The 23,783-nt window shown below is 42.2% G+C and overlaps 2 protein-coding genes across 4 annotated transcripts; both read left to right on the top strand.

Annotated features, from left to right (window-relative positions):
• Positions 1–19: 19 nt before the first annotated feature.
• LOC116691603 (protein FAM111A-like) lies at positions 20–13,873 on the top strand. The gene is given in 3 exon segments (XM_032519362.1): positions 20–411; positions 12,267–13,127; positions 13,130–13,873. Coding segments are annotated over 3 exon segments (1,482 nt in total). The 5' UTR covers positions 20–161; the 3' UTR covers positions 13,501–13,873.
• Positions 13,874–16,611: 2,738 nt separating this feature from the next.
• On the top strand, positions 16,612–22,918 carry LOC116691598 (keratin, type I cytoskeletal 9-like). 3 transcript variants are annotated; one of them, XM_032519354.1, is made up of 6 exons: positions 16,612–16,677; positions 18,478–18,563; positions 18,742–18,784; positions 18,893–19,167; positions 20,411–20,458; positions 20,780–22,918. In XM_032519354.1, the coding sequence occupies exons 2-6, from the start codon at positions 18,492–18,494 to the stop codon at positions 22,532–22,534; spliced, it is 2,193 nt and encodes a 730-aa protein (XP_032375245.1). In that variant the 5' UTR covers positions 16,612–16,677; positions 18,478–18,491; the 3' UTR covers positions 22,535–22,918. The 3 variants fall into 3 exon arrangements, with proteins under 3 accessions (XP_032375245.1, XP_032375246.1, XP_032375244.1); XM_032519355.1 differs by having other exon boundaries at positions 16,632–16,677; positions 18,742–18,808; positions 19,073–19,167; XM_032519353.1 differs by having other exon boundaries at positions 16,632–16,677; positions 18,742–19,167.
• Positions 22,919–23,783: the final 865 nt, after the last annotated feature.

Raw genomic sequence — 23,783 nt, 5'->3', positions numbered from 1 at the left:
GTACAGTTGCAACACATTTCCCTTGTTCTTGTATTGGGGAAGGTGAATCTCTGGTCATATCATTCGGACCAGAAAAGGTTGAAGTGGCCCGAGACCAACTTTGCAGACCAATACAGTCACGGGACAAGTATTCTGTCTTCTACATCGATACAATCGGAGGGATGTACACCAAATCAAAGAAGCTTTTTAGAAGCAATGCTGTCAAAGAGTTCAAGTATCTGTGTGTCTATGGGGAGAAGGGGATCACTGTCAAAGAGGCTCTGGAAAGAGACGGTCGCTTCGTTGATAAACTCGGCCACTTCACTCTGTCTGACAATAAGAATCCAGACTGCATCACCGAACAAATACAGAAGGTCAACAACCTGGATGGAAAAGAATTCAAGCTGTGTCTTCCACGGAACAGGAGAGCAAATGATAACTCGGGTTTATCAAGTAATTCCCCCCAGAGGCCAGCTGTAGATGAAGCGCAGCAGAGAGGAATCCAAGCAGCGATAGAAAAGAGAGGAATCAGTGTCAGAGCAGCAATAGAAAAGAGTGGCAACAATGTCAACATTGAGGAGGTTTATGAAGCTCTGCGTCGCCAGTTTTCAGATCTGATCAAATGGATGGAGAGTAGATTCCCTGGTGATTCTGAAGCACTGAACCTGAAGAGGGAAAACTTTGGGAAGACCGAACAGTCATTCAGTGACATTCACCGAGTCAGGAAGCTGCTGAAACTGGGCGAGTCCGTTTGCAAAGTGGTGGTTAAGGATATTCGTCAGGGAACAGGCTTTGTGCTGCTTGGCAACTTCATCTTGACCAACGCACACCTTTTCAGCGATTGTGTCGAAGGACAAAAGTTGAAGGAGAATGTAGATGTCTTTGTTTTGTTTGAAGATCCTGAGTCACAAGAGTACTACTTCAAGCTGCCTCACCGTGACATCTGCTATGTTCTTGGTCATCTGGATTATGCCGTACTTGAGATAATGCCTGTGGGTGAAAACTACAACCACAAAAAAAAGGAAATCACTAACACCATGGTGCCACCAGGACTCCTGAAAAATGTTGGTCCAATGCCTCAGAATGGTGAAGTCTGTTTAATTGGTCACCCAGCAGGAGGAGTGAAAAAGATGGATCCTACATTTATCATTGAGAAAGAGGATTATCTATTTCCACTCTGCGCAATCAATCATGCGATCAAAAATTACCCACATGCAGATTCTTTTGTGTACTACAACACTTTCATGTATCACGGCTCTTCTGGCTCCCCGGTGTTTGATGCCCAGGGCAGAGTTATCGGTTTGCACACCGGTGGGTTTCCAAAATCTGAACCGAGTGTGATAGAGTATGCCCAATCTCTGCTCACTATATTTGAAGACTTTGTGAGTACGTTAAAAGTTAGCGGGAATGATGAGCTGTTGGAGAGAATTAAGGAAGAGGTGAAGGGAAACGCAGACCTAGAAAAGGTCTTGGTGTCTGTGTTTGAGGAGTCAATGGATACTGACTAAGTATTCAGACCTTTGCGGTGCCCTGCTACGTCCTGCTGGGCCTTGTAATGCCGCACAGTGCCCTGCTATGCCAAGAACTACTACAAACTACCATTTTTTTGTGTTATTGCCCCTCTTCATTCCAACCCCAACCAGTCGTCACACACCACCTACCAAGAGCCAGGGTCTGGGCCTGGGTCTGGGTCTGTCCCAGGATTCTGCCTAAAAGGAAGTTTTTCCTCGCCACTGTCGCTTGCTCTGGAGAAAACTACTAGAACTGTTGGGTCCTTGTAAATTATGGAGTGTGGTCTAGACCTGCTCTATCCTTAAGTGTCTCGCTATAACTCTTGTTATGAATTGATACTATAGATAAAATTGAATTGAAATTGAATTAGACCTTCAAAATACATCTGCCTGCTGTAACAGTATGGTGTGTCGCGGAGTGAGAAGGCAGAAGGCAACACACCCCTCCCAACTCCCAGAGTTAGCCTTCCTGTCCAGATCACATCGCACGTTGCGTTTTAAGCTCCTCCTTTGATGGAATTGATGCAAGTTAAATCGACCGTCCGAGAGTAAGCTACCAGGCAGACACGCCGCCGACAGACTGAGACAGCGACAGCTCGCACATACATGTCCGGGGCCTGCGAGCTCTTTCAGGACAGTGGCTGCATGTGTCCCACAACGTCCAAAGCATCAACAACGGTACAAGCCTACAGCAGTCTGCAGACACGGAGTGCGGAAAGTGTGTCAGAGCCTCCATTTCCTGTGGTTTCTTTTGAAAGGCTGGCTGCAACAAACAACACCTTACTAGCTAATCAGTTAGCATGTGTTAAACGCTAGCTATCAGTAAACAGAAGGTAGTGGCTGATGTCTGGTGTGTGCGTCAGTGTTAATGCGTTTGTTTGTCGGCACGCCCCCACATTTGGCTTCGTAAAGTCTAAATTTTGACCAAATTCTGACTTTTTTTAATTTTTAAAATGTTCTTTTCTTTAATATTGTACTCTTACCTTTGTTGATGTTTGTCGTAATGTCAACAGAAACATTAACTCACCTGTGAAAGCCTAAATGTCTTAGTTAAGTAACTTTTCTTGGAATTGTTTAGTTTTTTGTGTTGATTTTGTAATTGATATTTTTGACTTTATTACTCATATTACCTTTTTCTATATTAAAACTCAACTGTTCTGCTCAAAATCAGTTTCCTGTCATTGATTTCTTATTATTAAGCAATAGAGCTGTGAATCTTTCCTGATCTTTCAGTTTGTTTACGATTATCATGCCTTCGATTCGACATCACGATGCATTGCGATACATTTTTCTATTAACCCTTGTGTTGTCCTCGGGTCAAATTGACCCGTTTCAAAGTGTTTTATATCTGAAATATGGATTTCTTTCAACCAAATTGCCCCAAAATAACATGATGATGATTCCTTACGTTGTTCAGGTAACATGAGTGATTCCTTTCATTGAATTTTCCGGGTGTTTTATTTAATCTTATAGCATTTGAATTCTTTTTTTTAGTCCAGTATCCGGACTAAACTTTGACATCTACCCATCTGAGATCCACTCAACATCCTCTGATCTTAACTATTAGTCACACTAATTCATAAATTCTGCCTTTTTAACTAAAATATTATGTATAATTTAATATAAAGGAGGTCTGTAGACCATGAATTCCAAGAATAAATGTAAAACCTGTTATTAAACCAGCTCAGGTTTTTTTTTTTTTAACGCCAAAAGCTGGAAAAAGTGACCAAAAAAATCTGAAAAAGCGACAAAAACATTGGAAAAGCACAAAAACGTCAAGTTTATGGTTGACGAGAAGACAACACAAGGATTAAAGCCTCATAGGATATTTAAATCATAGCTTTTTTTAAGCTTAAAAACAAAAACATTCTGCAATGCTCTACTACTAAATACATTGGCTACATAAAACTACAGCACTGAGCACATGGCACTTCCTGAATTTGCAAAACATAACTGAAAATATAAACAAATGTTGTTAGGTCAACATTAAATTGTAAACAGACATTTTTTTATGCACTACGCTCCCTGAATTCAGTTACTTATGGTTCCTAGAGTCTCTAAAAGTAGAACGGGAGCCAGAGCCTTCAGGCCTCTTTACTTCATTCTCCATTTATGTGCATCCATGTCCCAGAAATGCGTGTTACTAACTAGTTACTAACCTAGCTCCGGGGAGTCATTCCCTGCTACATCCTGCGATGCCCTGCTACGTCTTGCAATGCCCTGCTACGCTCTACAGTACCCTGCTACGTCCTGCTACGTCCTGCTACGCTCTACAGTACCCTGCTACGTCCTGCTACGTCCTGCTACGCTCTACAGTACCCTGCTACGTCCTGCTACACCCTGCTACGTCCTGCTACGTCCTGCTACGTCCTGCTACACCCTGCTACGTCCTGCTACGCTCTACAGTACCCTGCTACGTCCTGCTACACCCTGCTACGTCCTGCTACGCTCTACAGTACCCTGCTACGTCCTGCTACGTCCTGCTACGTCCTGCTACGCCCTGCTACGTCCTGCTACGTCCTGCTACGTCCTGCTACGTCCTGCTACACCCTGCTACGTCCTGCTACGTCCTGCTACACCCTGCTACGTCCTGCTACACCCTGCTACGTCCTGCTACACCCTGCTACGTCCTGCGGTTCCTTGCAAGGCCGTGCTGTGCCCTGCATCGCCATGAACTACTACAAATAACTATTTTTTTAGTCACTGTTCCATTATCTTTTTCTAGAACTGTTGGGTCTTTGTAAATCATGTCGTCCAGTGTGGTCTGGACCTATTAGAGTGTTTCGAGATAACTGTTGTTATGAATTGATACTATAAATAAAATTGAATTGAATTGAATGCAGGTCGTTCCGGGCCTTTCTGTGTGGAATTTGTATGTTCTCCCCATGTTTGCGTGGGTTTCTCCGGTTTCCCACCACCATCAAAACCATGTGCTAGGTTCTCCAGTCAGTAGTAGTAGTAGTAGTAGTAGTAAGTTTCCATCCACGTATCTGAAGTTCGGTAGAAAAACTCGTTTGAATAAATCTGGTGAAAGTGTTTTTCCATCCAACGTCTTTAAAGCCGATTAAAAACCTGTGGTAAGGACGTCACATGACGCTGTTTTGCATCACATGATCACTACGGGACAGGTTGTAATGGAGCTCATGCTCCAGCTGATGGCGACATATCGAGCTACAATAAGAAAACAACGACGCTATCAACACATCGCTATGACGATGCAGATAGAACTTGGCTTTTATTGCCCCCCCACCCCGGCTCCGCTGCAGGGCTCTTTTTTTTTTTGAGACATGTCTTCCATTGACTCCGCAGGACGTCCCACAGCTTGTCCTAACCTCTGTCGGCCATTTCCTTCACGAGTTCCTGATAAATTCAGAAAGTCTCTCGTCTCCTCGTCCGTCCTCTTCAGTCTGTCTTTGTTGCCCCCCCGATGTACACAGACAGAAAGTAAACTGAGTAACGGTGGTGTTAGCCACTGTGCTAACGGCATTGATGACTATGCCAAACTGTTTTAGTTTTGTGCAGATTGTCACGTTACGGAAAGGACAGCTGATCTATGAAGCTGAAGCTAACTCTGCCAGCTGCAGGGTGGCTACCGTTTACTGTAGCTGTCTCCATGAAGGATGTGAAGTGATTACGTGTGTGTGTGTAAATTAGGCCCGCCCTAATGCAAAGTACCAAAAAAACAATGCTACAGAAAGCTTAAACTCTGTCATCATATACCAATATTTACATTTTAGCGCTTACTGGCCATCCCAAGAGTAAAATATTAAAACGTTGAGGGAATATTGACTTGGTTGCGAGTACTGGGTCATGGTGTGAGAATGTGGTGTGCCAGTGGGAGTCACATGGGTTAATGAAATGTGAGAAGCGCAAGGTTCAGCGCAGAGCCCGCTATTTCTTATCTGTCCTCCCAAACAGCACCCCCTTCTTCAGAGATGGTCGCAGCAAGTCAAGGTAAGACCTCCAGATTCCTTCTTTACAGATACAGTATGGACTTATCATAGTCTTATTGTTATGAACACATCCTAAAACGTTGATTGTACAATGACAAAGTGGGGGAAAGGACCCAACAGTTTTCTTTTGGTTTTTTTAGAAGACAGAGTAACTACTTTCTCTTTCAGTTCCTGACTGCTACGTGAGTGTTCATCACACAGATCTAACGTCTTCATGATTAACTGTAAAAACTGATATTGACTAGATTAGGACACTTATTTGATCTTATCCCGTTGGGCTGCGTCAAAAACTTTAGTTCCACAGGACACTCAAACGTTTTAGCTCTTTTTGCCAAGTCATCAGGGACACCACAATAACCACTTTGGGGGGGGGGGGGGGCAGTAGCTCAGCCCGTAGAGAGTTGGGTTGGGAACCGGAGGGTCATGTCCCCATATGGACCAAAGTAGGCTACAGAGTGTGTATTGTTAGCTGGAGAGATGCCGGGGGGTGGGGGGGGAATCAATAAACAGTAAATATTATATATCCCATAAACCCAGACAACTGCAGTCATTAAGCCACTCGTATAAAGAACAATCTGCTGTCTTTACAAATGTCTCCACCCCTGCATAGTACATAGTTACATTTGGGACATACAGTATGTTGCGCTGCATTGCAGCTGCACTGTATGATTTCTACAGTTTAATTTAATATTTAAATTTTCCATTTTACTTAAGATTTAAAAAAAAAAAAGGTTTTAAAACAATGTGTGTTTTACATTGCATGGTGTTTCTTTTATTTTTCATTCATCATCGTATTTGTACTTTTGGGATCTACTAGAATAGGTTTACATGCTTTTATGTTAAAAAAACATATTTCTCATACTGCGTATCGCTCCTGTTTGGTTGAGGGATAACTCCTTTTATACCTTCCCCTCAGTAACCCCCGTCTCTACTTTCTGCCGTATAATAATATATAATATATATAATAACCCCCGTTACTATCAGCGGGGCAGACGGTTATATAGGTTATATATCTAGTAATAATTAGTTTGATTTCTTTTTACCAGAGACACACACACCCTTGCTAAATTAAAGGGCCCCCGCCCGGATCAGGGAAACCGAAGACAAGGCAAGAGGCTTTTTCTGATTTTTTTTACCCCAGACGTCCCCCACTAACGGGCTCTTGCCCCCCCAACCCTAACCCTGTATATTTTAAGCACTGCCCGAGGGGATCTTTACAATCGATGATGCTTCTTTAGTACTCAGGGTCAGGAACCGGTCCTCCCAGGGTCCCTGGACTAGCAGAGAGGATAGGGAATGCACTCCCCCCCCCCCACTAGGAGATAACGGGAGGTCTGACTGTCAACGTCGGTCCCCACCAGGCTGCAACTCGCCCAGGGGGTTAAAGAGGAGTCTTAACTACCCTCACGGGGGGGGGGGGGGGGAAACCTCTGCCCTGAGAATTGCCCTGTTGCTGAAATGTGCTACACAAATAAAGCTGCCTTGCCTTGAGTGTGAGAGAGAGAAATTAATGACTAAAATCAAGGACTACAAGTCTTATTGGTCCCCTAGCTCACAACAAGCTCAGGTGGTTTTATTCTTTAGTGAACAATCAAAAAACAAGTACAAAAAACAGAAATAATCTTTTCCCTTTCTGCCCTAAAAGGAAAAAGTACCAAAATCAGAGATTAGAAGGAAAAAAAACAGTAAGTGGGTAAGCTGCGCTGAAGAGAGAGGCCACACCAACTCATATTGATAGTCACAGTCAAGATTAAAAGAAACCTTCCTTCTGGAAATCAGGGTGTTTCCACCATTACGTAATCACACAGGGGGCCACAGCAGGAGACCAGTGTGACCCTTAGTGATTGTCAGGGTTCTTGAAAGAGGAAGTCGCATATCCAAGATTTCTGATTACCACCAAATAAAAGACAGTTGCTCCGCATAGCAACTTGAGCATCCATGCCAAATCTTGAGTGAATCGGACATTAAATGGGGCTGTGGGCTCATTACCCACATAGCAGTAAATCTAATTAATCCCATCTGCACGAAATGTTGGATTTTGAATAAAATGCTATAAATTGTATCTGTATTTCTTGCACAACAAATACCTATCTGACTGATTGGATGGGGAAAAATGTGGGAGAGCCTTTAATGACACTGGGTGTGTCTGCATGACAGTCTGTCACTGTCAGCCATGTGGGACTCAGCTGGCATGCCCCCCCCCCGAAATCCCTATGCATGCACCGTAGCTGGAGGCTGTTCTCTCAATGAACTTCACAAGATAGTAGGTAATAGAGGTAGGGCAAACACACCCACTTAATAAAACAGTGTGAAATAACTGAAAACATGTCTTCTATTCTAGTTTCTTCAGAGAATTATTAATGGAGTTGGGACCATCAGGTGTGTTGTGCAGAAGTCAGGTTGGTACACAGCCGACAGCCTATTGGACGACGGGTAGAATTCATATTATGGCAAGAACCAATCAGCTAAGAGAAGAGAAACGAGCGGCCGTCATTACTTTAAGAAATGAAGGGCAGTCGGTCCGGAAAATGGTGAAAACTCTGAATGTGTCCCCGAGTGGAGTCGCAATTGGATTAAAACTTTTCAGGCTGACATGTTTTCAGTTATTTCACACTTTTTTTTTATTAAGTACATAATTCCACGTGTGTTCATCATAGTTTTGATGCTTCAGTGATAATCTACAATGTAAATAATCTTGGAAATAAAAACGCATTGAATGAGAAGGTGAGTCCAAACTTTTGGCTTGTACGGTATACACACACACACATAAACACACACACACACACACACACACACACACACACACAGCGACCCACCCTGACAACACATACACGCCAATATGTGCCAATACGTCCCCAACATCTACAGCCAAAATTGACTTTTGGAGATAGCGCCACCATCTGGCAACAGGAAATCAGCCTAATATGACAAACATCATCCGATTTACATGAAACTTAGAGTGCGTGGTCTACGTGTGATACTGAGCTGACCCCCATACTTTACTCACGCCCACTAAATGAGGCCACGCCCCTTTCCTAAGATTTTAACCGTTTAAGCCAGGGGTTCCCAAAACATTCAGCCAACGAACCCCAAAGTAACGGTGCAAGTGACTTGCGACCACCCCCCCCCCCCCCCCCCACTATAAACGTTTATAAACATTGCGCGCAACTGCGCACACACTACAGACGTCTCCAAACACAAGCATGCTGACAACACAAAATCACACAACAGTTTTATCTTGTGTTAAAATCATGGCTAACATAGGCTTTTTTTAATCGTTTTTAAATTTTTATTTTACTTCTGGAAATCAACTTGCGACCCCCCCTCCCCTCTCTGGCTCGCGACCCCCCTTTGGGTCCCGACCCCCACTTTGGGAATCACTGGTTTAAGCTACAGTCTTGTGTAAGGTGTCGTTGAACTCAGCAGAGAGTTCTTTCTTCATTGGTGATGCTTTGCCCCGCCCCCCAGCGACTTGGCCACGCCCCCTTCTACCGATAATGATCTGTATGACGTAGAGTCTTACAGCAGGGACTTCCAGCTTCATTGGTGACGATGTTGTAGCGTCCGAGTGCCGTGCAAATTCACTGCTGCAAAGATTGGCCTTTCGTCTTTCTTTCTTTATTATTATTTTCCGTCAAATGAATTGCCTTTTTGAGGGACATATCATATTCAAAAACTCACCATATTTGGCGGTCGCAAGTCTGGTAAAAATGTACGTATTTTAATGGTTTCGGGAATGGTCGCACAAAAGTGGCTCGCTAGCAGCCCCTGCACTACGATTAACGTAGACTCACGAAACTTGGTACACATATGTAGCATGGCAGGACGGACATAAAACTCCATGGTAGCCCCCCCCTAAACCCAACAGGAAGTCCGCCATTTTGTTTTGAATGTGCAAAATTAGTGCGATTTTGCCCAATTCCACATGTCGTACTTTAACGAACTCCTCCTAGAGCTTTCGTCCGATCAGCTTCAAACTTGGTGTGTGTCATCTTAACATGTTAACGATGAAAAGTTATTAAAAGAAAAACTTTTCGTCATAGGGCGTGGCCGTGGCGGGGCGGCCATTTTGTGCGATTCGCCACCGAAACAGGAAGTGAGTGTAACTTGAGCGTACATTGTCCGATTGGCTCGAAACTTTTCACGATTCATCAGAGTCCGCCCCTGACGACATCTACACGCCGCTATTGGCTCAAAGTCATAGCGCCCCCTAGTGGCAACAGGAAGTAGTCCTAAAAGACAAGGTGCTATACTTTAACGAACTCCTCCTAGAGATTTCATCAGATCGACTTCAAATTCAGTCTGAGTCATCTTAAGATGTTGAAGATGAAAAAAGAAAAACTTTTCGTCAAACGGTGTGGGGGTGGCATGGCGGCCATTTTGAGTATTTAACGATGAAGGTGAAAGTGGCTGTAACTACAGTGTATGTTGTCGTATCTGCTTGAAATTTCCCACAAACACCAAGAGTCCAGGCCTGAGGACACCTACAGGCCAATATGGACTTTTGGAGATAGCGCCACTTAGAATGTGTGGTCTATATGTGATCGTGAGCCGGCCCCTATAATTCGATGACGCCCACGCACCCATTCCTTACATTTTAACCGCTTAAGGTATAGTTTTGTGTGAGGTGTCAATGAACTCAGCAGAGACTTCCTTTTTCATTGGTGGTGGTTTGGCCCGCCCCCTATGCTAAAGCCACGCCCATTTCATAACTAGTCACCCATTTAAGGTACAGTATTGTGTGAGGTATCAATGAACTCAGTAGAGACTTCCTTTTGAATTGGAGATGTTTGACCCACCCCCTTATGATGCGGCCACGCCCCCTTTCACAGATAATGAACTGTATGACGTATAGTCTCGTGTGACGTGTCATTGAACTCAACAGAGACTTCCTTGTTCATTTTTCACGACTTTCAGTATCTGAGTGACGCGCAAATGCGCGGTTGCAAGGAGAGGCGTTCGCCAGTAACCCTGACTCGCGAGGGCCCTTTCATCGCTGCTTGCATCTTTAATTTAGCTTTGTGTTTCTTGGGTTTTCAACTGAACCTTCGTTCAACACTATCAAAAAAGCAAAGGGGGCTACTTTGAAGAAACTAGAATATAAGACATGTTTTCAGTTATTTCACACTTTTTTGTTAAGTGCATAATTCCACGTGTGGTCATTCATAGTTTTGATGCCTTCAGTGATAATATACAATGTAAATACTCATGAAAATAAAGGAAACTCATTGACTGAGAAGTTGTGTTCAAACTTGACCTGTTCTGTAGATACAGAACTATATGGCAAAGGCAGTACTTTAATTTTTCCTTTAAATTTATAAATGCATCAATAAGAGGCCGATTTAATTGGTTAACACTAGAACGGCCATGACGGTCATTTTGACCGTTTTGAAATTTATATATGTAATAACTTTGCTGGATAAAAAAATACAGTCCTGCTGGTCCCTGACTTTTCCTAAAAGGCTCTATATTTTAATTTAAAATAGTTTTTATATACATTACACACTAGGCAAAGAAAATAAAATCACTTTTACCTATTTCGGCCATACACGGTCAAATTGACCGCTCGGATTTTCGCAGTATTGTTTTTAGTCTTTCGCGCGGTTGAAGATGCAAATTGGTTGCTTAGTTACTATCAGCGTCTCTGTCAGAGAAACGTCATAAGCGGTCTTGAGTAACAACTGTGGGCATCAGCGATGGGCCGAAGGCAAAGCCAGAGTAGGTAACGCTAGCTACCACAATGAATCCGGCGTGGAGGCACTCCGTTCTGAATCAGAAGGCAGCGCCGGGCGCTCGCTCTGTGGAAGGAGCGGTACACGGAGCTAGATGGCCGGTGGCTGCCTACGTGTTTATACAACTTTATACATCCTCAAACTGGCTGGAATCATCACATCCTCTCCGAGGGCACCAGCAGGGACATTGTCCGGAGGAAGTTCAGGCAGCAACTGGCAGAGGAGCTGAGAGCCGAGTTTAGAGAGGAGAAAAGGGAGCGGGGCACGGTCCGAGCAGCGCTGGTCACCACAGCAGACACCATCACGGAGGCAGTGACAGGTTACGTTAGGTTATAAATGTTCAAAGAAGATACTTTTAGCTGTTATTTGCATGTTATAAGTAATGTTGAATGAATTTACATACCATAGTTTTCAGATGTGAATGAAATAATTAAGTTTTACTATGCCATGATATGAATTATTGAAACACCTGGGCAACTCAAGTGTATAATTAAACACGTTAAATTGTACATTTTGGTGTTATTTCGTTTTTCTAAAGATATCCTAACACAATACCTGCATTAATATTGCAATTAGGGATTTATCATGACAGATTATAGAGTGTGGAATCTGGCGGTCAAAATGACCGCTCACGGCAGTTCTAGTAGTTATGGAATCCCGGCACTTCTAGTGTTAAACTAATGGCATAGACTTGGGTACGGGTAGAAGAGACATGTGTGTTTATATTTATATCTCAGGTGTAAGATGTTAGTAACATACATTTAGTTGATGGTTCAATTGTGTCATGTTAACATCAACTTACTTTATTTTTGTCATTTTAGGAGTCATTTTGAAAATGCCTTCCAAAAAGAACAACCCTACAAAAAAGCAAAATACGCGGGACATCACGTCATGTTTCAAAGGTTTAAAGTGTCTCTGTGTCTGTGCGGAGAAGAGGAGGACTGTCAAAGACGATCTGGAAAGAGATGGCCGCTTCATTGAAGACCTCGGCGACGTCACTCTGTCTGACAATGAGAATCCAGATTCAATCACTGAATGCACACAAAAGGTTGACAACCTACATAACAACGGGGTAACCCTAACCCTAACCCCTTTTGAACGACAGCGGGCCAATTCTGGTGCATCAAATACTTCACTTCAAAAGTGTGGCACAACGCCAGTTGTAGATGTAGTACAGCAGAGAGGAACCAGTGTCAGAGCGGTAGTTGATAAAGGTGCCAGCAGTGCTGAAATTGAGGAGATTTATGAAAAACTGCGTCAGCAGAGTCCAGCTTTGAGAGAATTGATGGAGAGTAGATTCCCTGGGGATTCTTTTCAGAAAGCAGTCAACCTGAGGAAGGAAAACTTTGGGAAGATCCAACAGTCATTCAGTGAAGTCCACAGAGTCAAGAAGCTGCTGAGACAGGGCGAGTCTGTTTGCAAAGTGGTGATTGAGGATGCTTCTCAGGGAACAGGCTTTGTGCTGCTTGACAACTTCATCTTGACCAACGCACACCTTTTCAAAGATTGTGTCGAAGGACAAAAGTTGAAGACGGATGTAAATGTGTTTGTTTTCTTCAACTATGAAGATCCTGAGCCGCACTTAAATTATTATTACTACGAGCTGGCTCACCGTGACATCTGCTGCACTCAGGATGATCTCGATTATGCCGTACTTGAGCTCAACCCTGAGAGCCAGAAATCAAACCAATCGACACAAACACAGAGAAGGGAGGTGCCACCTGGACTCCTGAAGATGTTTGGTCCAATGCCTCAGAATGGTGAAGCCTGTATTATTGGTCACCCAGCAGGAGGAGTGAAAAAGATGGATCCTACATTTATCATTGAGAAAGAGAAGAGAAAGCAGGCTGTCAGGGATCAATTACATCCATACAAAGATCCTTTCATTGTCTGGTCAATCATTAACCTTCTCAAAGATCAAGGCATTGAAAACATAATGATGGGTGGAAAAACGCAGACAAAGTAGGGACCTACAACACTTTCATGTATCACGGCTCTTCTGGCTCCCCGGTGTTTGACGCTCGTGGTCGAGTCTTTGGTTTGCACACCGCAGGATATGCTTATGGATTCCTAAACCACAAAGGGAGTGTGATAGAGTTCGCCCAACCTCTGCTCACTATATTTGAACATTATGTGAGTATGCTTAAAGAACATGGAAAGGATGAGCTCTTGGAGAGACTTAAGAAAGAGGTGAAGGTAAACTCAGACCTAGAAAAGGTCTTCAAGTCTGTGGTTGAGCTGCAGGAAAGCAGGCAGAGACCCGAGGATGAGCCAGCAGACCCTGAGGAGTGCCTGAACTCCATTGAGCCAATGGATACTGAATAAGTATTAAGACCTTCAACACTCCTGGCTGTATAGGTTATTTTACAGTTCATGAAATCTTTATTTTTACAGAACAAATAACTACAAATTGTAATACTGCCCTGCTATTTTTGGGCTGTGAACAGCTTATTACTCAACCTATAACCTTCCTATAACCATCACTTATTTTAATACTATATTCTAGACTTACATTGATGTTTGTTGTAATGTAATCAGAAACATTGTCTCTCCTGTTAAAGCCTAAATGTCATGGTTAAGTAACTTTTCTTGGAATTGTTTAGTTTTTTGTGTTGATTTTGTAATTTTCTAGTTGATATTTTAGACTTTATTACCAATATTACCTGTTTCTATCATATTAAAAGTTACCTGTTCTCTTTAAAATAAGTTTCCTGTCATTGATTTCTAATTATTGTTATGCAACACTGTTTATATTGGCTGATCCAGCACATCCTGCTAATCTACCAGAGGAGGAGACACTGGACCTAAAGACACATGCTTGAATTCAGGAAACTACTAGAACTGTTGGGTCCTTGTAAATTCTGGAGTGTGGTCTAGACCTGCTCTATCTGTAAAGTGTTTCGAGATAACTTGTTATGAATTGGTACTATAGATAAAATTGAATTGAATCCAGGACATTTTGGGCCTTTCTGTGTGGAATATGTAAGTTCTCCCCATGTTTGCGTGGGTTTCTCTGGTTTCCCCCCACCATCAAAACCATGTACTAGGTTCTCCAGTCAGTAGCTATGTTTCCATCCACGTGTCAATCAAATTATCTGAAATTCGGTAGAAAAACTCGTTCGAATAAATCTGGTGAAAGTGTTTTTCGATCCAACGGCTTTAAAGCCAATAATAACCTGTGGTAAGGACGTCACATGACGCTGTTTTGCATCACATGATCACTATGGGACAGGTTGTAATGGAGCTCATGCTCCAGCTGATGGCGACATATCGAGCTTTAAGAAAACAATGCTATCAACACATCGCTATGACAATGCAGATGCAACTTGGCTTTTATTGCCCCCCCCCCCCCCCGCGAGACTCTCTTTTTTTGAGACATGTCTCTCTGTCTGAGACATGTATTCCATTGACTCCCCAGGACGTCCCACGGCTTGTCCTAACCTTTGTCGGCCATTTCCTTCACCAGTTCCTGATAAATTAAATCCAGAAAGTCCAAATCCATCTGTCTTTGTTGCCCCCCCCATGTGTGCAGACAGAGAGGAAGTACTGGGGGAAATGAACTACAACTTCTTCTTCCGCGTTTTGTGGCGGGTTGCAACCATAAAAGGACCTAAAACTTAATCGCAATTCATTATTTATTCGGCAAATAACGTTTCCATCGGTATTTATCACATAATACGAATATCATCAAGAGAAAATCAGATGAGACCGAACGTATTTCCTTTGAGTCGATATTCATGAAATTCCATTGAATTTTACTGTTTCCAATACCACTTGATTTAGATAAAAACGTGTTGATGGAAACACAGCTAGGGTCCTTGATCACGGCACTGATGTTGGAGTTGGTCTCCGGGCGCTGTGATTGGCTGCTCACTGGGTCAAATGCAGAGAATGAATTTCGCAACATGTACTGTATGTGTATGTGAGAATAAAAGTTCCTTTACCTTTAATGCTGCTATAAGCATGTGGTTGTTGTTTCACCTCATGTCCACTATCGGGATTTATAACACAATGACGTTATAAAAGCACAGTTGAAACAATTTGTCATAAACTGCAGGGCTGCCAAATTTTCCAAAAACCTTGGAGTGAGATTTGGGGGGGCCAACCGATATTTTGCCGCGTACAAAGCAATTTCTTTGGGTCTTCATCCTTTAGGGTTTAAATTGGAATTTGTTATTTTTGTGGGGGATGGGGCTCTCCCTAGGGGGGGTCTGTTGCATGCTCCCCCAGGAAAAAAATTTGAAAAATAAACCATTAAATGGCACTTTCTGGAGTTTTTTTGCAAAAAATTGAGAGATCAAGTCTTACATGATATGTGCAAAACTGTAGGGTTAAGAGGCTTTGCATTGTTGTAGTATCAACAGGTTTTAGGGCATTCAGCATTTACATTATTTACATGATTAACTTCTTATGATATAAGAACTGACCCAGACAACGTGCCAAACATAATGAGCCACATGAAGAGACAGTGGCATATGTCAGCAACAGCTGAGAGGATTTGGGTCTGTGGGGAACAGGTACAGGGGTCCCTGGTGTAGGGACCAGGTCCAGGGGTCCCTGGTGTAGGGACCAGGGACCCAAAGTTAAATTAATGTTGAGGGATCAACTAAGACCACTGAAATTCTAAAGATTGAGAACCACTGAGTTCTAATCCTTTAACCTCTGTGCCAATGTTCAGTAATGTTTGGCCCTCATCCTCTGGGCCCTACTTACTGTATTTACTTTTTTGGGAAAATAAAGACTATTTTCATTTTATAAAACATCCAATTAATTATTTACAGTTACATTTAGAGATGCACTGAGGTTAGAGATGCACAATAGTGGCCCAACGTTGCAGTATCGTATATATAGTATAGTATAGTATATAAAGTATATATATACATAGTATAGTATATATAGTATAGTATAGCTCAGACGTGTTTCATCAGATTTTTTATGCATATTCAAAATATAACTGCTCCCATCTCTGATCACACAGATCTAACGTCTTTTGATGATTAACTGTATTAACTACGCACATTTAAATAATTGTATTGATCGCTTCATTGCACTCATGCCTCTATCTTGTTTCTGTTTAAGTATGTATATATTGTGTATATTTCTGTTTTGGTTGATATGTATGTGTAAGCACAGTGTGAGCAGTGCTCCAAAGACAAATTCCTCGTATGTGTCCTCATACCTGGCGAATAAAGCTGATTCTGATTCTGATTCTGTTGTCCGAGATTTAGAGAGTTGTAATATACTAACTCTGTCATCAGAACTACCAATAATTACATTTTAGCGCTTACTGGCCATCCCGAGAGTAAAATATTAAAATGTTTGACTTGTACCGGGTCACTGTGTGAGAATGTGGTGTGACAGTGGGAGTCCGAAGAGTTAATGAAATATGAGAAGGAGTCACGTGGGTTAATGAAATATGACTGCAAGGTTCAGAGTCCGCTATTTTCTCTCTGTCCTCCAAAACAGCGCGCCCTTTTCCATAGACGGTCGCAGTAAGTCAAGGTAAGACCTCCAGAGTCTTTACAGATCCAGTATGGATATATCATAGTCTTATTGTTATGAACACATCCTAAAACGCTGATTATATAATGACAAAGTGGGGGAAAGGATCAAACAACGACAAAGTAATTACTTTTTTCTTTCATTTCCTGACTGCTACGTGAGTGTTGAGGTTCATCACACAGATCTAACGTCTTTGATGATTAACTGTAAAAATAATTATTGAAATTGACTGATTAGGACACTCATTTGAACTGGACAGTCAATGTTTTAGCTCTTTTTGCCGAGACATCACATTAGTCACTTTGTGGTGGCAGCTGGAGAGATGCCAGGGGGAGATCAATAAACAGTATAAATATTAATAAATATACATTTCTCTACTTCTAGGCTATTTCCAATAAGCCCAGAAAACTGCAGTCATTAAGCCCCCCGTATGAAAGCATAGTATGCATAGTATTTACATTATTACTTACATTTGGGACATACAGTATGTTGCGCTGCATTGCAGCTGCATTGTATGATTTCTACAGTTGAATACAGTTTTATTCCATTTAATATTATTTAAATTTACCATTTTCCTTAAGATTTCAAAAGAGGGGTTTTAAAACAATATGTGTTTTACTAATCAATGTTTACATCGCATTGTGTTTCTTTTAGTTTTCATTGTCATTTTTGTACTTTTGGGATCTACTAGAATAGCTTTACATGTTTGTCATAGGCCTACTGCCCATTGCTGCAGCTCCTCTGCTCAAAACTCAGTTTGAGCATTTGGCGCCTTCCTGTAAAGCCCTGTGTGCTCTGATTGGTCAGCTGGCCCACTCTGTTGTGATTTGTCAGCCAAATTCATACAAGCTGCTGGGCGGCACCTTTTACAAAACAATGATGTGCGATAGTGAAAAAAATTGGTATCAATCCAATACCAAGTAAATACAGGGCCAGTATACCGATAACTTTTTAATAATTAAGGTGGATTCATCATCAAATTGCTAAATCTGAATGCATTTTCTTGACCTTTTAAGTGGTTTTGTGATAATTAGTTATAACCCAGGACAGAATTTCCATTTGATTGCATAAATTGGCTGTGTTACCACTGTATCTTACAGCATTTTTACATCTTATACAGCTTTACTTGGTTTCCTTTTTGGAACCTCGTCTTCTCTGCCGTTCTTTGGCCCGATGAGTCACGGGTTGTTGCAACATCAAATCACAAGGGGCGGGGTGGGGGGGGGCAAAGTGTGCCGGCTCCGTGCTGTTACAGAAGCGGCACTGACTCAGTTACAGACAGCCAGGTCGCAGCCGTGCATACTGGAGAGAAACTGAAACTACAGTATGGATCTCAATACACCGGTATTGATCCATATCAACACCAACTATTACAGTCAGCAGCACATGTGAAAAACTGGGCTGGCTTTCAACCGAGGCGTCTCTAATTATACATTTCAAAAAGAAATGTGGGCGAGGCGTTTACGTCTTGTTAATGTAAATCATTTTGAATGAAAACCTCGCCATGAAATTTGTTTGATTAAAACAGATTTCACACCATAATCTTTCATTTGTACCGCAGCAACTGTCAGTTGACATATAGATACAGAAGTATATGGCAAATGCAATACTTTCATTTTTACTTTAAGTTTATCAAGGCATCAATAAGATGCCGATGTAATTTATTCAATTAATGGCATAGACTTGGGGACGGGTAGAAGAGACATGTGTGTGTCATATTTATATCTCAGGTGTAAGATGTTACTAACATATTAAATGATGTCATTTTAACATCAACTTACTTTATTTTTGTCATTTTAGGAGTCACTTTGAAAATGCCTTCCAGAAAGAAGAATCCTCCAAAAAAGCAAAATACGCTGGACATCGCGTCATTTTTCGGCACACCTGTAAGTTCAACATCTCTCTTTAAATAATTAACAAACACTTATCTTTGACTGAATCTGTAACTTGTGTAGCCTCAGGGTTTGGCAAACTAAAACCTTCAACATGGATATGTTTACCATGCAGAGTTATCTGCAGATTATACAGCTGATTTGTGCGTGAATGCCAACATTATTTCATCAGGGCAAAACTGTCAGCAGCCGATTGTCAGAGAGTGCACAGCCAGGTGGAGCTACAGGCGGAGCTACAGGTGGAGCTTCAGGCGGAGCTTCAGGCGGAGCTTCAGGCGGAGCTACAGGCGGAGCTTCAGGCGGAGCTTCAGATGGAGCTTCAGGCGGAGCTTCAGGTGGAGCTTCAGGTGGAGCTTCAGGCGGAGCTTCAGGCGGAGCTTCAGGCGGAGCTACAGGTGGAGCTTCAGGTGGAGCTTCAGGCGGAGCTTCAGGCGGAGCTACAGGTGGAGCTACAGGTGGAGCTTCAGGCGGAGCTACAGGTGGAGCTGCAGGTGGAGCTGCAGGCGGAGCTTCAGGGTCTGATCCAGGGGAAGGAGCCAAATTCTCTCAGCCAAGCGGAGATGCACAGTCCAATCTAGGTGGAGCTACAGGCTCTCAGGTGAATTGATTGGATTATGAATTCAGCTTTTGATATGTTTTAAAGAGAAAGTAATAATGATAATGACTTTTTGTTTGATGCATTTGATGTTCTAGCAGCTCATCAATTTGTTACAGCTGTATCACAAAACCATTGCTTAGATGTTTCCGTTAAGGATAGTCAATAGTGTGAGTGGGGGGGGGGAGGGACGAGCATGCAGGCAGCAAAGTAAATGTATTCATGCCAGGCGCCAAAAAACTATTTCATCAGGTTCAAAAGAATCATCTGCAAACAATTAGTCTTCAGTTTGTCTTTACACGAGACTGCCCTCCCCCGATAAACACTCCACCCATCACCATGTGGGTGTGTATTCTAGTGCATGACCTCAAGGTGCAATTACATTCAAATCAATTTTATTTATAGAATCAATTCATAACAAGAGTTATCTTGAGAAACATTACAAATAGAGGAGGTCTAGACCACTCTATAATTTACAGATAGAGCGGGTCTAGACCTCTCTATAATTTACAGATAGAGCAGGTCTAGACCGCTCTATAATTTACAGATAGAGCGGGTCTAGACCTCTCTATAATTTACAGATAGAGCAGGTCTAGACCACTCTATAATTTACAGATAGAGCAGGTCTAGACCGCTCTATAATTTACAGATAGAGCAGGTCTAGACCGCTCTATAATTTACAGATAGAGCAGGTTAGACCTCTCTATAATTTACAGATAGAGCAGGTCTAGACCGCTCTATAATTTACAGATAGAGCAGGTTAGACCTCTCTATAATTTACAGATAGAGCAGGTCTAGACCACTCTATAATTTACAGATAGAGCAGGTCTAGACCTCTCTATAATTTACAGATAGAGCAGGTCTAGACCGCTCTATAATTTACAGATAGAGCAGGTCTAGACCTCTCTATAATTTACAGATAGAGCAGGTCTAGACCCCTCTATAATTTACAGATAGAGCAGGTCTAGACCACTCTATAATTTACAGATAGAGCAGGTCTAGACCACTCTATAATTTACAGATAGAGCAGGTCTAGACCCCTCTATAATTTACAGATAGAGCAGGTCTAGACCTCTCTATAATTTACAGATAGAGCAGGTCTAGACCGCTCTATGGTTTACAGATAGAGCAGGTCTAGACCGCTCTATGGTTTACAGATAGAGCAGGTCTAGACCGCTCTATAGTTTACAGATAGAGCATGATGTATGGTGATGAACAGTGGCTAAAGCTTTTTCTCGATTTACAGACACGCAGCCAAACGAGAGTGAAAGAGGAGAACGGTGTTGATCCCACGGTGAGTAGACTGATGCGCTGCATGTACAAAAAGTCCGCATTGATGTAGATTTACAGCTAAAATCTCACAGTATCTTGCTGTTTTAATATTATACAGGATCATACTGTAATTGGCAATGCATACTGGGAGAAAATAATAAAATAACAGCACTATCTGCAGAATGTTGCAGATTACAGGTATTTACTGTTAATCGCAGTGCAGTGGAGTTTAAAATACAGTATGTTTACTTATGCAGTATATTACTGTAAATTTACGGTGAAAGGTTTTACAGTGTACATCAACAAGAACATGCGATTTTCTGCTCACTCTTGTTTTCTGCAGGGCGAACATCTGCATCGCATCACGGTGAAATTCAGTCCTACTGACAGCGAGAAATACACTATTGACTGCTATCATCCTCGCACACTGCTGGACGTGATAAAATCATCTGAAATCTATGAGAAGAAGATGAAGATGCATTCAGATGAAAATATTGTGATAACGGTGGGTGAAGCAAGGGACTCTATTGTTGCAACACATTTCCCTTGTACTTGTGTCAGAAGTGACGAGTCTCTGATCATATCAGGGAAAAAAGAAAAGGTTGAAGTGACCCAGGACCAATTTTACAAAATACACTCAAGGGATATGTATTCTGTATTTTACATTGATACCGTGGGAGGGCAATACACCGAACAAAAGAAGCTTTTTAGAAACAAGCCTGCCAAAAAGTTGAAGTATCTGTGGGTCTATGGGGAGAAGGGGATCACTGTCAAAGAGGCTCTGGAAAGAGACGGTCGCTTCATTGAAGACCTCGGCGACTTCACTCTGTCTGACAATGAGAATCCAGATTTAATCACTGAATGCACACAAAAAGTTGACAAACTACATGAAAAACATTTCAAGATATGTCTTCCACGGATCTCTGCAAATGATAGCTCGGGTTTATCAAGTAATTCGGCACAGAGGTCTGACTCAATGCCGGCTGTAGATGAAGCGCAGCAGAGAAAAATCAGAGCAGCGATGGAAAAGAGAGGAATTAGTGTCAGAGCAGCGATAGAAAAGAGTGGCAACAATGTCAACATTGAGGAGATTTATGAAACGCTGCGTCGCCAGTTTCCAGAGCTCAAAGCATTTATGGAGAGTAGATTCCCTGGGGATTCTTATCAGAAAGCAGTCAACCTGAAGAAGGAAAACTTTGGGAAGATCCAACAGTCATTCAGTGAAGTCCACAGAATCACGAAGCTGCTGAAACGGGGCGAGTCAGTTTGCAAAATTGATGTTGAGGATGTTTCTCAGGGAACAGGCTTTGTGCTGTTTGGCAACTTCATCTTGACCAACGCACACCTTCTCAATGGTTGTGTCGAAGGACAAAAGTTGAAGAAGGGTATAGAAATGTCTTTTTTCTTTGAAGATCCTGAGTCAAAAGAGTACTACTTCAAGCTGGCTCACCGTGACATCTACTGCACTCAGGATGAGATTGATTATGTGGGTGAAAACTACAACCACAAAACAAAGAAACATAAAAAAATGAAGGTGCCACCAGGACTCCTGAAGAGTTTTGGTCCAATGCCCCAGAATGGTGAAGCCTGTATTATTGGTCACCCAGCAGGAGGAGTGAAAAAGATGGATCCTACATTTATCATTGAGAAAGAGACGAGGGATCAGTCACATCCAAGCAAAGATCCCTTCGTTGTCTGGTCAATCAATCAAATTATCCAAGATCAAAACATTGAAAACATAATGATGGGTGGGAAAAACGCAGACAAAGTTGTGGCCTACAACACTTTCATGTATCACGGCTCTTCTGGCTCCCCGGTGTTTGACGCTCGTGGTCGAGTCGTTGGTTTGCACACCGCAGGATTTCTTTACAAACAAGAGAGTGTGATAGAGTTGGCCCAACCTCTGCTCACTATTTTTAAAGACATTGTGACTATGTTAAAAGAACATGGAAAGGATGAGCTGTTGGAGACAGTTAAGAAAGAGGTGAAGGAAAACTCAGACCTAGAAGAGGTCTTCATGTCTGTGGTTGAGCTCAAGGATGAGCCAGCAGACCCTGAGGAGCTCCTGGACTACATTGAGCCAATGGAAACTGATTAAGTATTCAGACCTTCAACACACCTGGCTGTATAGGTTGTTTTAAAGTTCATGAAATCTTTAATTTGACCGAAAGATTAACTACAAATTGTAATGCTGTCCTGCTATTTTTGTGTACCAAGTGTATTTTTGGGGCTGTGAACAGCTTATTACTCAACCTATAACCATCACTTATTTTAATACTATATTCTAGACTTACCATTGATGTTTGTTGTAATGTAATCAGAAACATTGACTCGCCTGTGAAAGCCTAAATGTCATAGTTAAGTAACTTTTCTTGGAATTGTTTAGTTTTTTGTGTTGATTTTGTAATTGATATTTTAGACTTTATTACTCATATTACCTGTTTCTATAATATTAAAACTCACCTGTTTGTTTTCTTCAAAATAAGTTTCCTGTCATTGATTTCTAATTATTGTAATGCAACACTGTTTATATTGGCTGATCCAGCACATCCTGCTAATCTACCAGAGGAGACACTGAACCTAAAGACATGCTTGAATTCAGGAAACTACTAGAACTGTTGGGTCCTTGTAAATTCTGGAGTGTGGTCTAGACCTGCTCTATCTGTAAAGTGTTTCGAGATAACTTGTTATGAATTGGTACTATAGATAAAATTGAATTGAATCCAGGACATTTTGGGCCTTTCTGTGTGGAATATGTATGTTCTCCCCATGTTTGTGTGGGTTTCTCCGGTTTCCCCCCACCATCAAAACCATGTGCTAGGTTCTCAAGTCAGTAGCTATGTTTCCATCCACGTATCGAATTATAGGAACTTTGGTAGAAAAACTTGTTTGAATAAATCTGGTGAAAGTGTGTTTCCATCCAACGTCTTTAAAGCCAGTTAAAAACCTGTGGTAAGGACGTCACATGACGCTGTTTTGCATCACATGATCACTGTGGGACAGGTTGTAATGGAGCTCATGCTCCAGCTGATGGCGACATATCGAGCTTTAAGAAAACAATGCTATCAACACATCGCTATGACGATGCAGATGGAACTTGTCTTTTATTGCCCCCCCCGCAAGACTCTTTTTTTGAGACATGTCTCTCTGAGCGTCTTCCATTGACTCCGCAGGACGTCCCACGGCTTGTCCTAACCTTTGTCGGCCATTTCCTTCACGAGTTCCTGATAAATTAAATCCAGAAAGTCCAAATCCATCTGTCTTTGTTGCCCCCCCCCCACGTGTGCAGACAGAGAGGAAGTACTGGGGGAAATGAACTACAACTTCTTCTTCTGCGTTTTGCAACC

Source organism: Etheostoma spectabile, chromosome 6 (assembly GCF_008692095.1).
Source record: "Etheostoma spectabile isolate EspeVRDwgs_2016 chromosome 6, UIUC_Espe_1.0, whole genome shotgun sequence".
Classification (NCBI taxonomy): domain Eukaryota; kingdom Metazoa; phylum Chordata; class Actinopteri; order Perciformes; family Percidae; genus Etheostoma; species Etheostoma spectabile.
The sequence above is the reverse complement of the archived record's forward strand: the minus strand, read 5'-3'. Positions and strand labels throughout refer to the sequence as shown.

Bases quoted from the DNA above. Each gene is read 5' to 3' on its own strand.
- LOC116691598 (XM_032519353.1), top strand. From the start codon at position 18,492: ATGCCTTCCAGAAAGAAGAATCCTCCAAAAAAGCAAAATACGCTGGAC. The intron at 18,564-18,741 runs GTAAGTTCAACA...TTATTTCATCAG, and splicing joins CGTCATTTTTCGGCACACCT to GGCAAAACTGTCAGCAGCCG. The intron at 19,168-20,410 runs GTGAATTGATTG...CTCGATTTACAG, and splicing joins GTGGAGCTACAGGCTCTCAG to ACACGCAGCCAAACGAGAGT.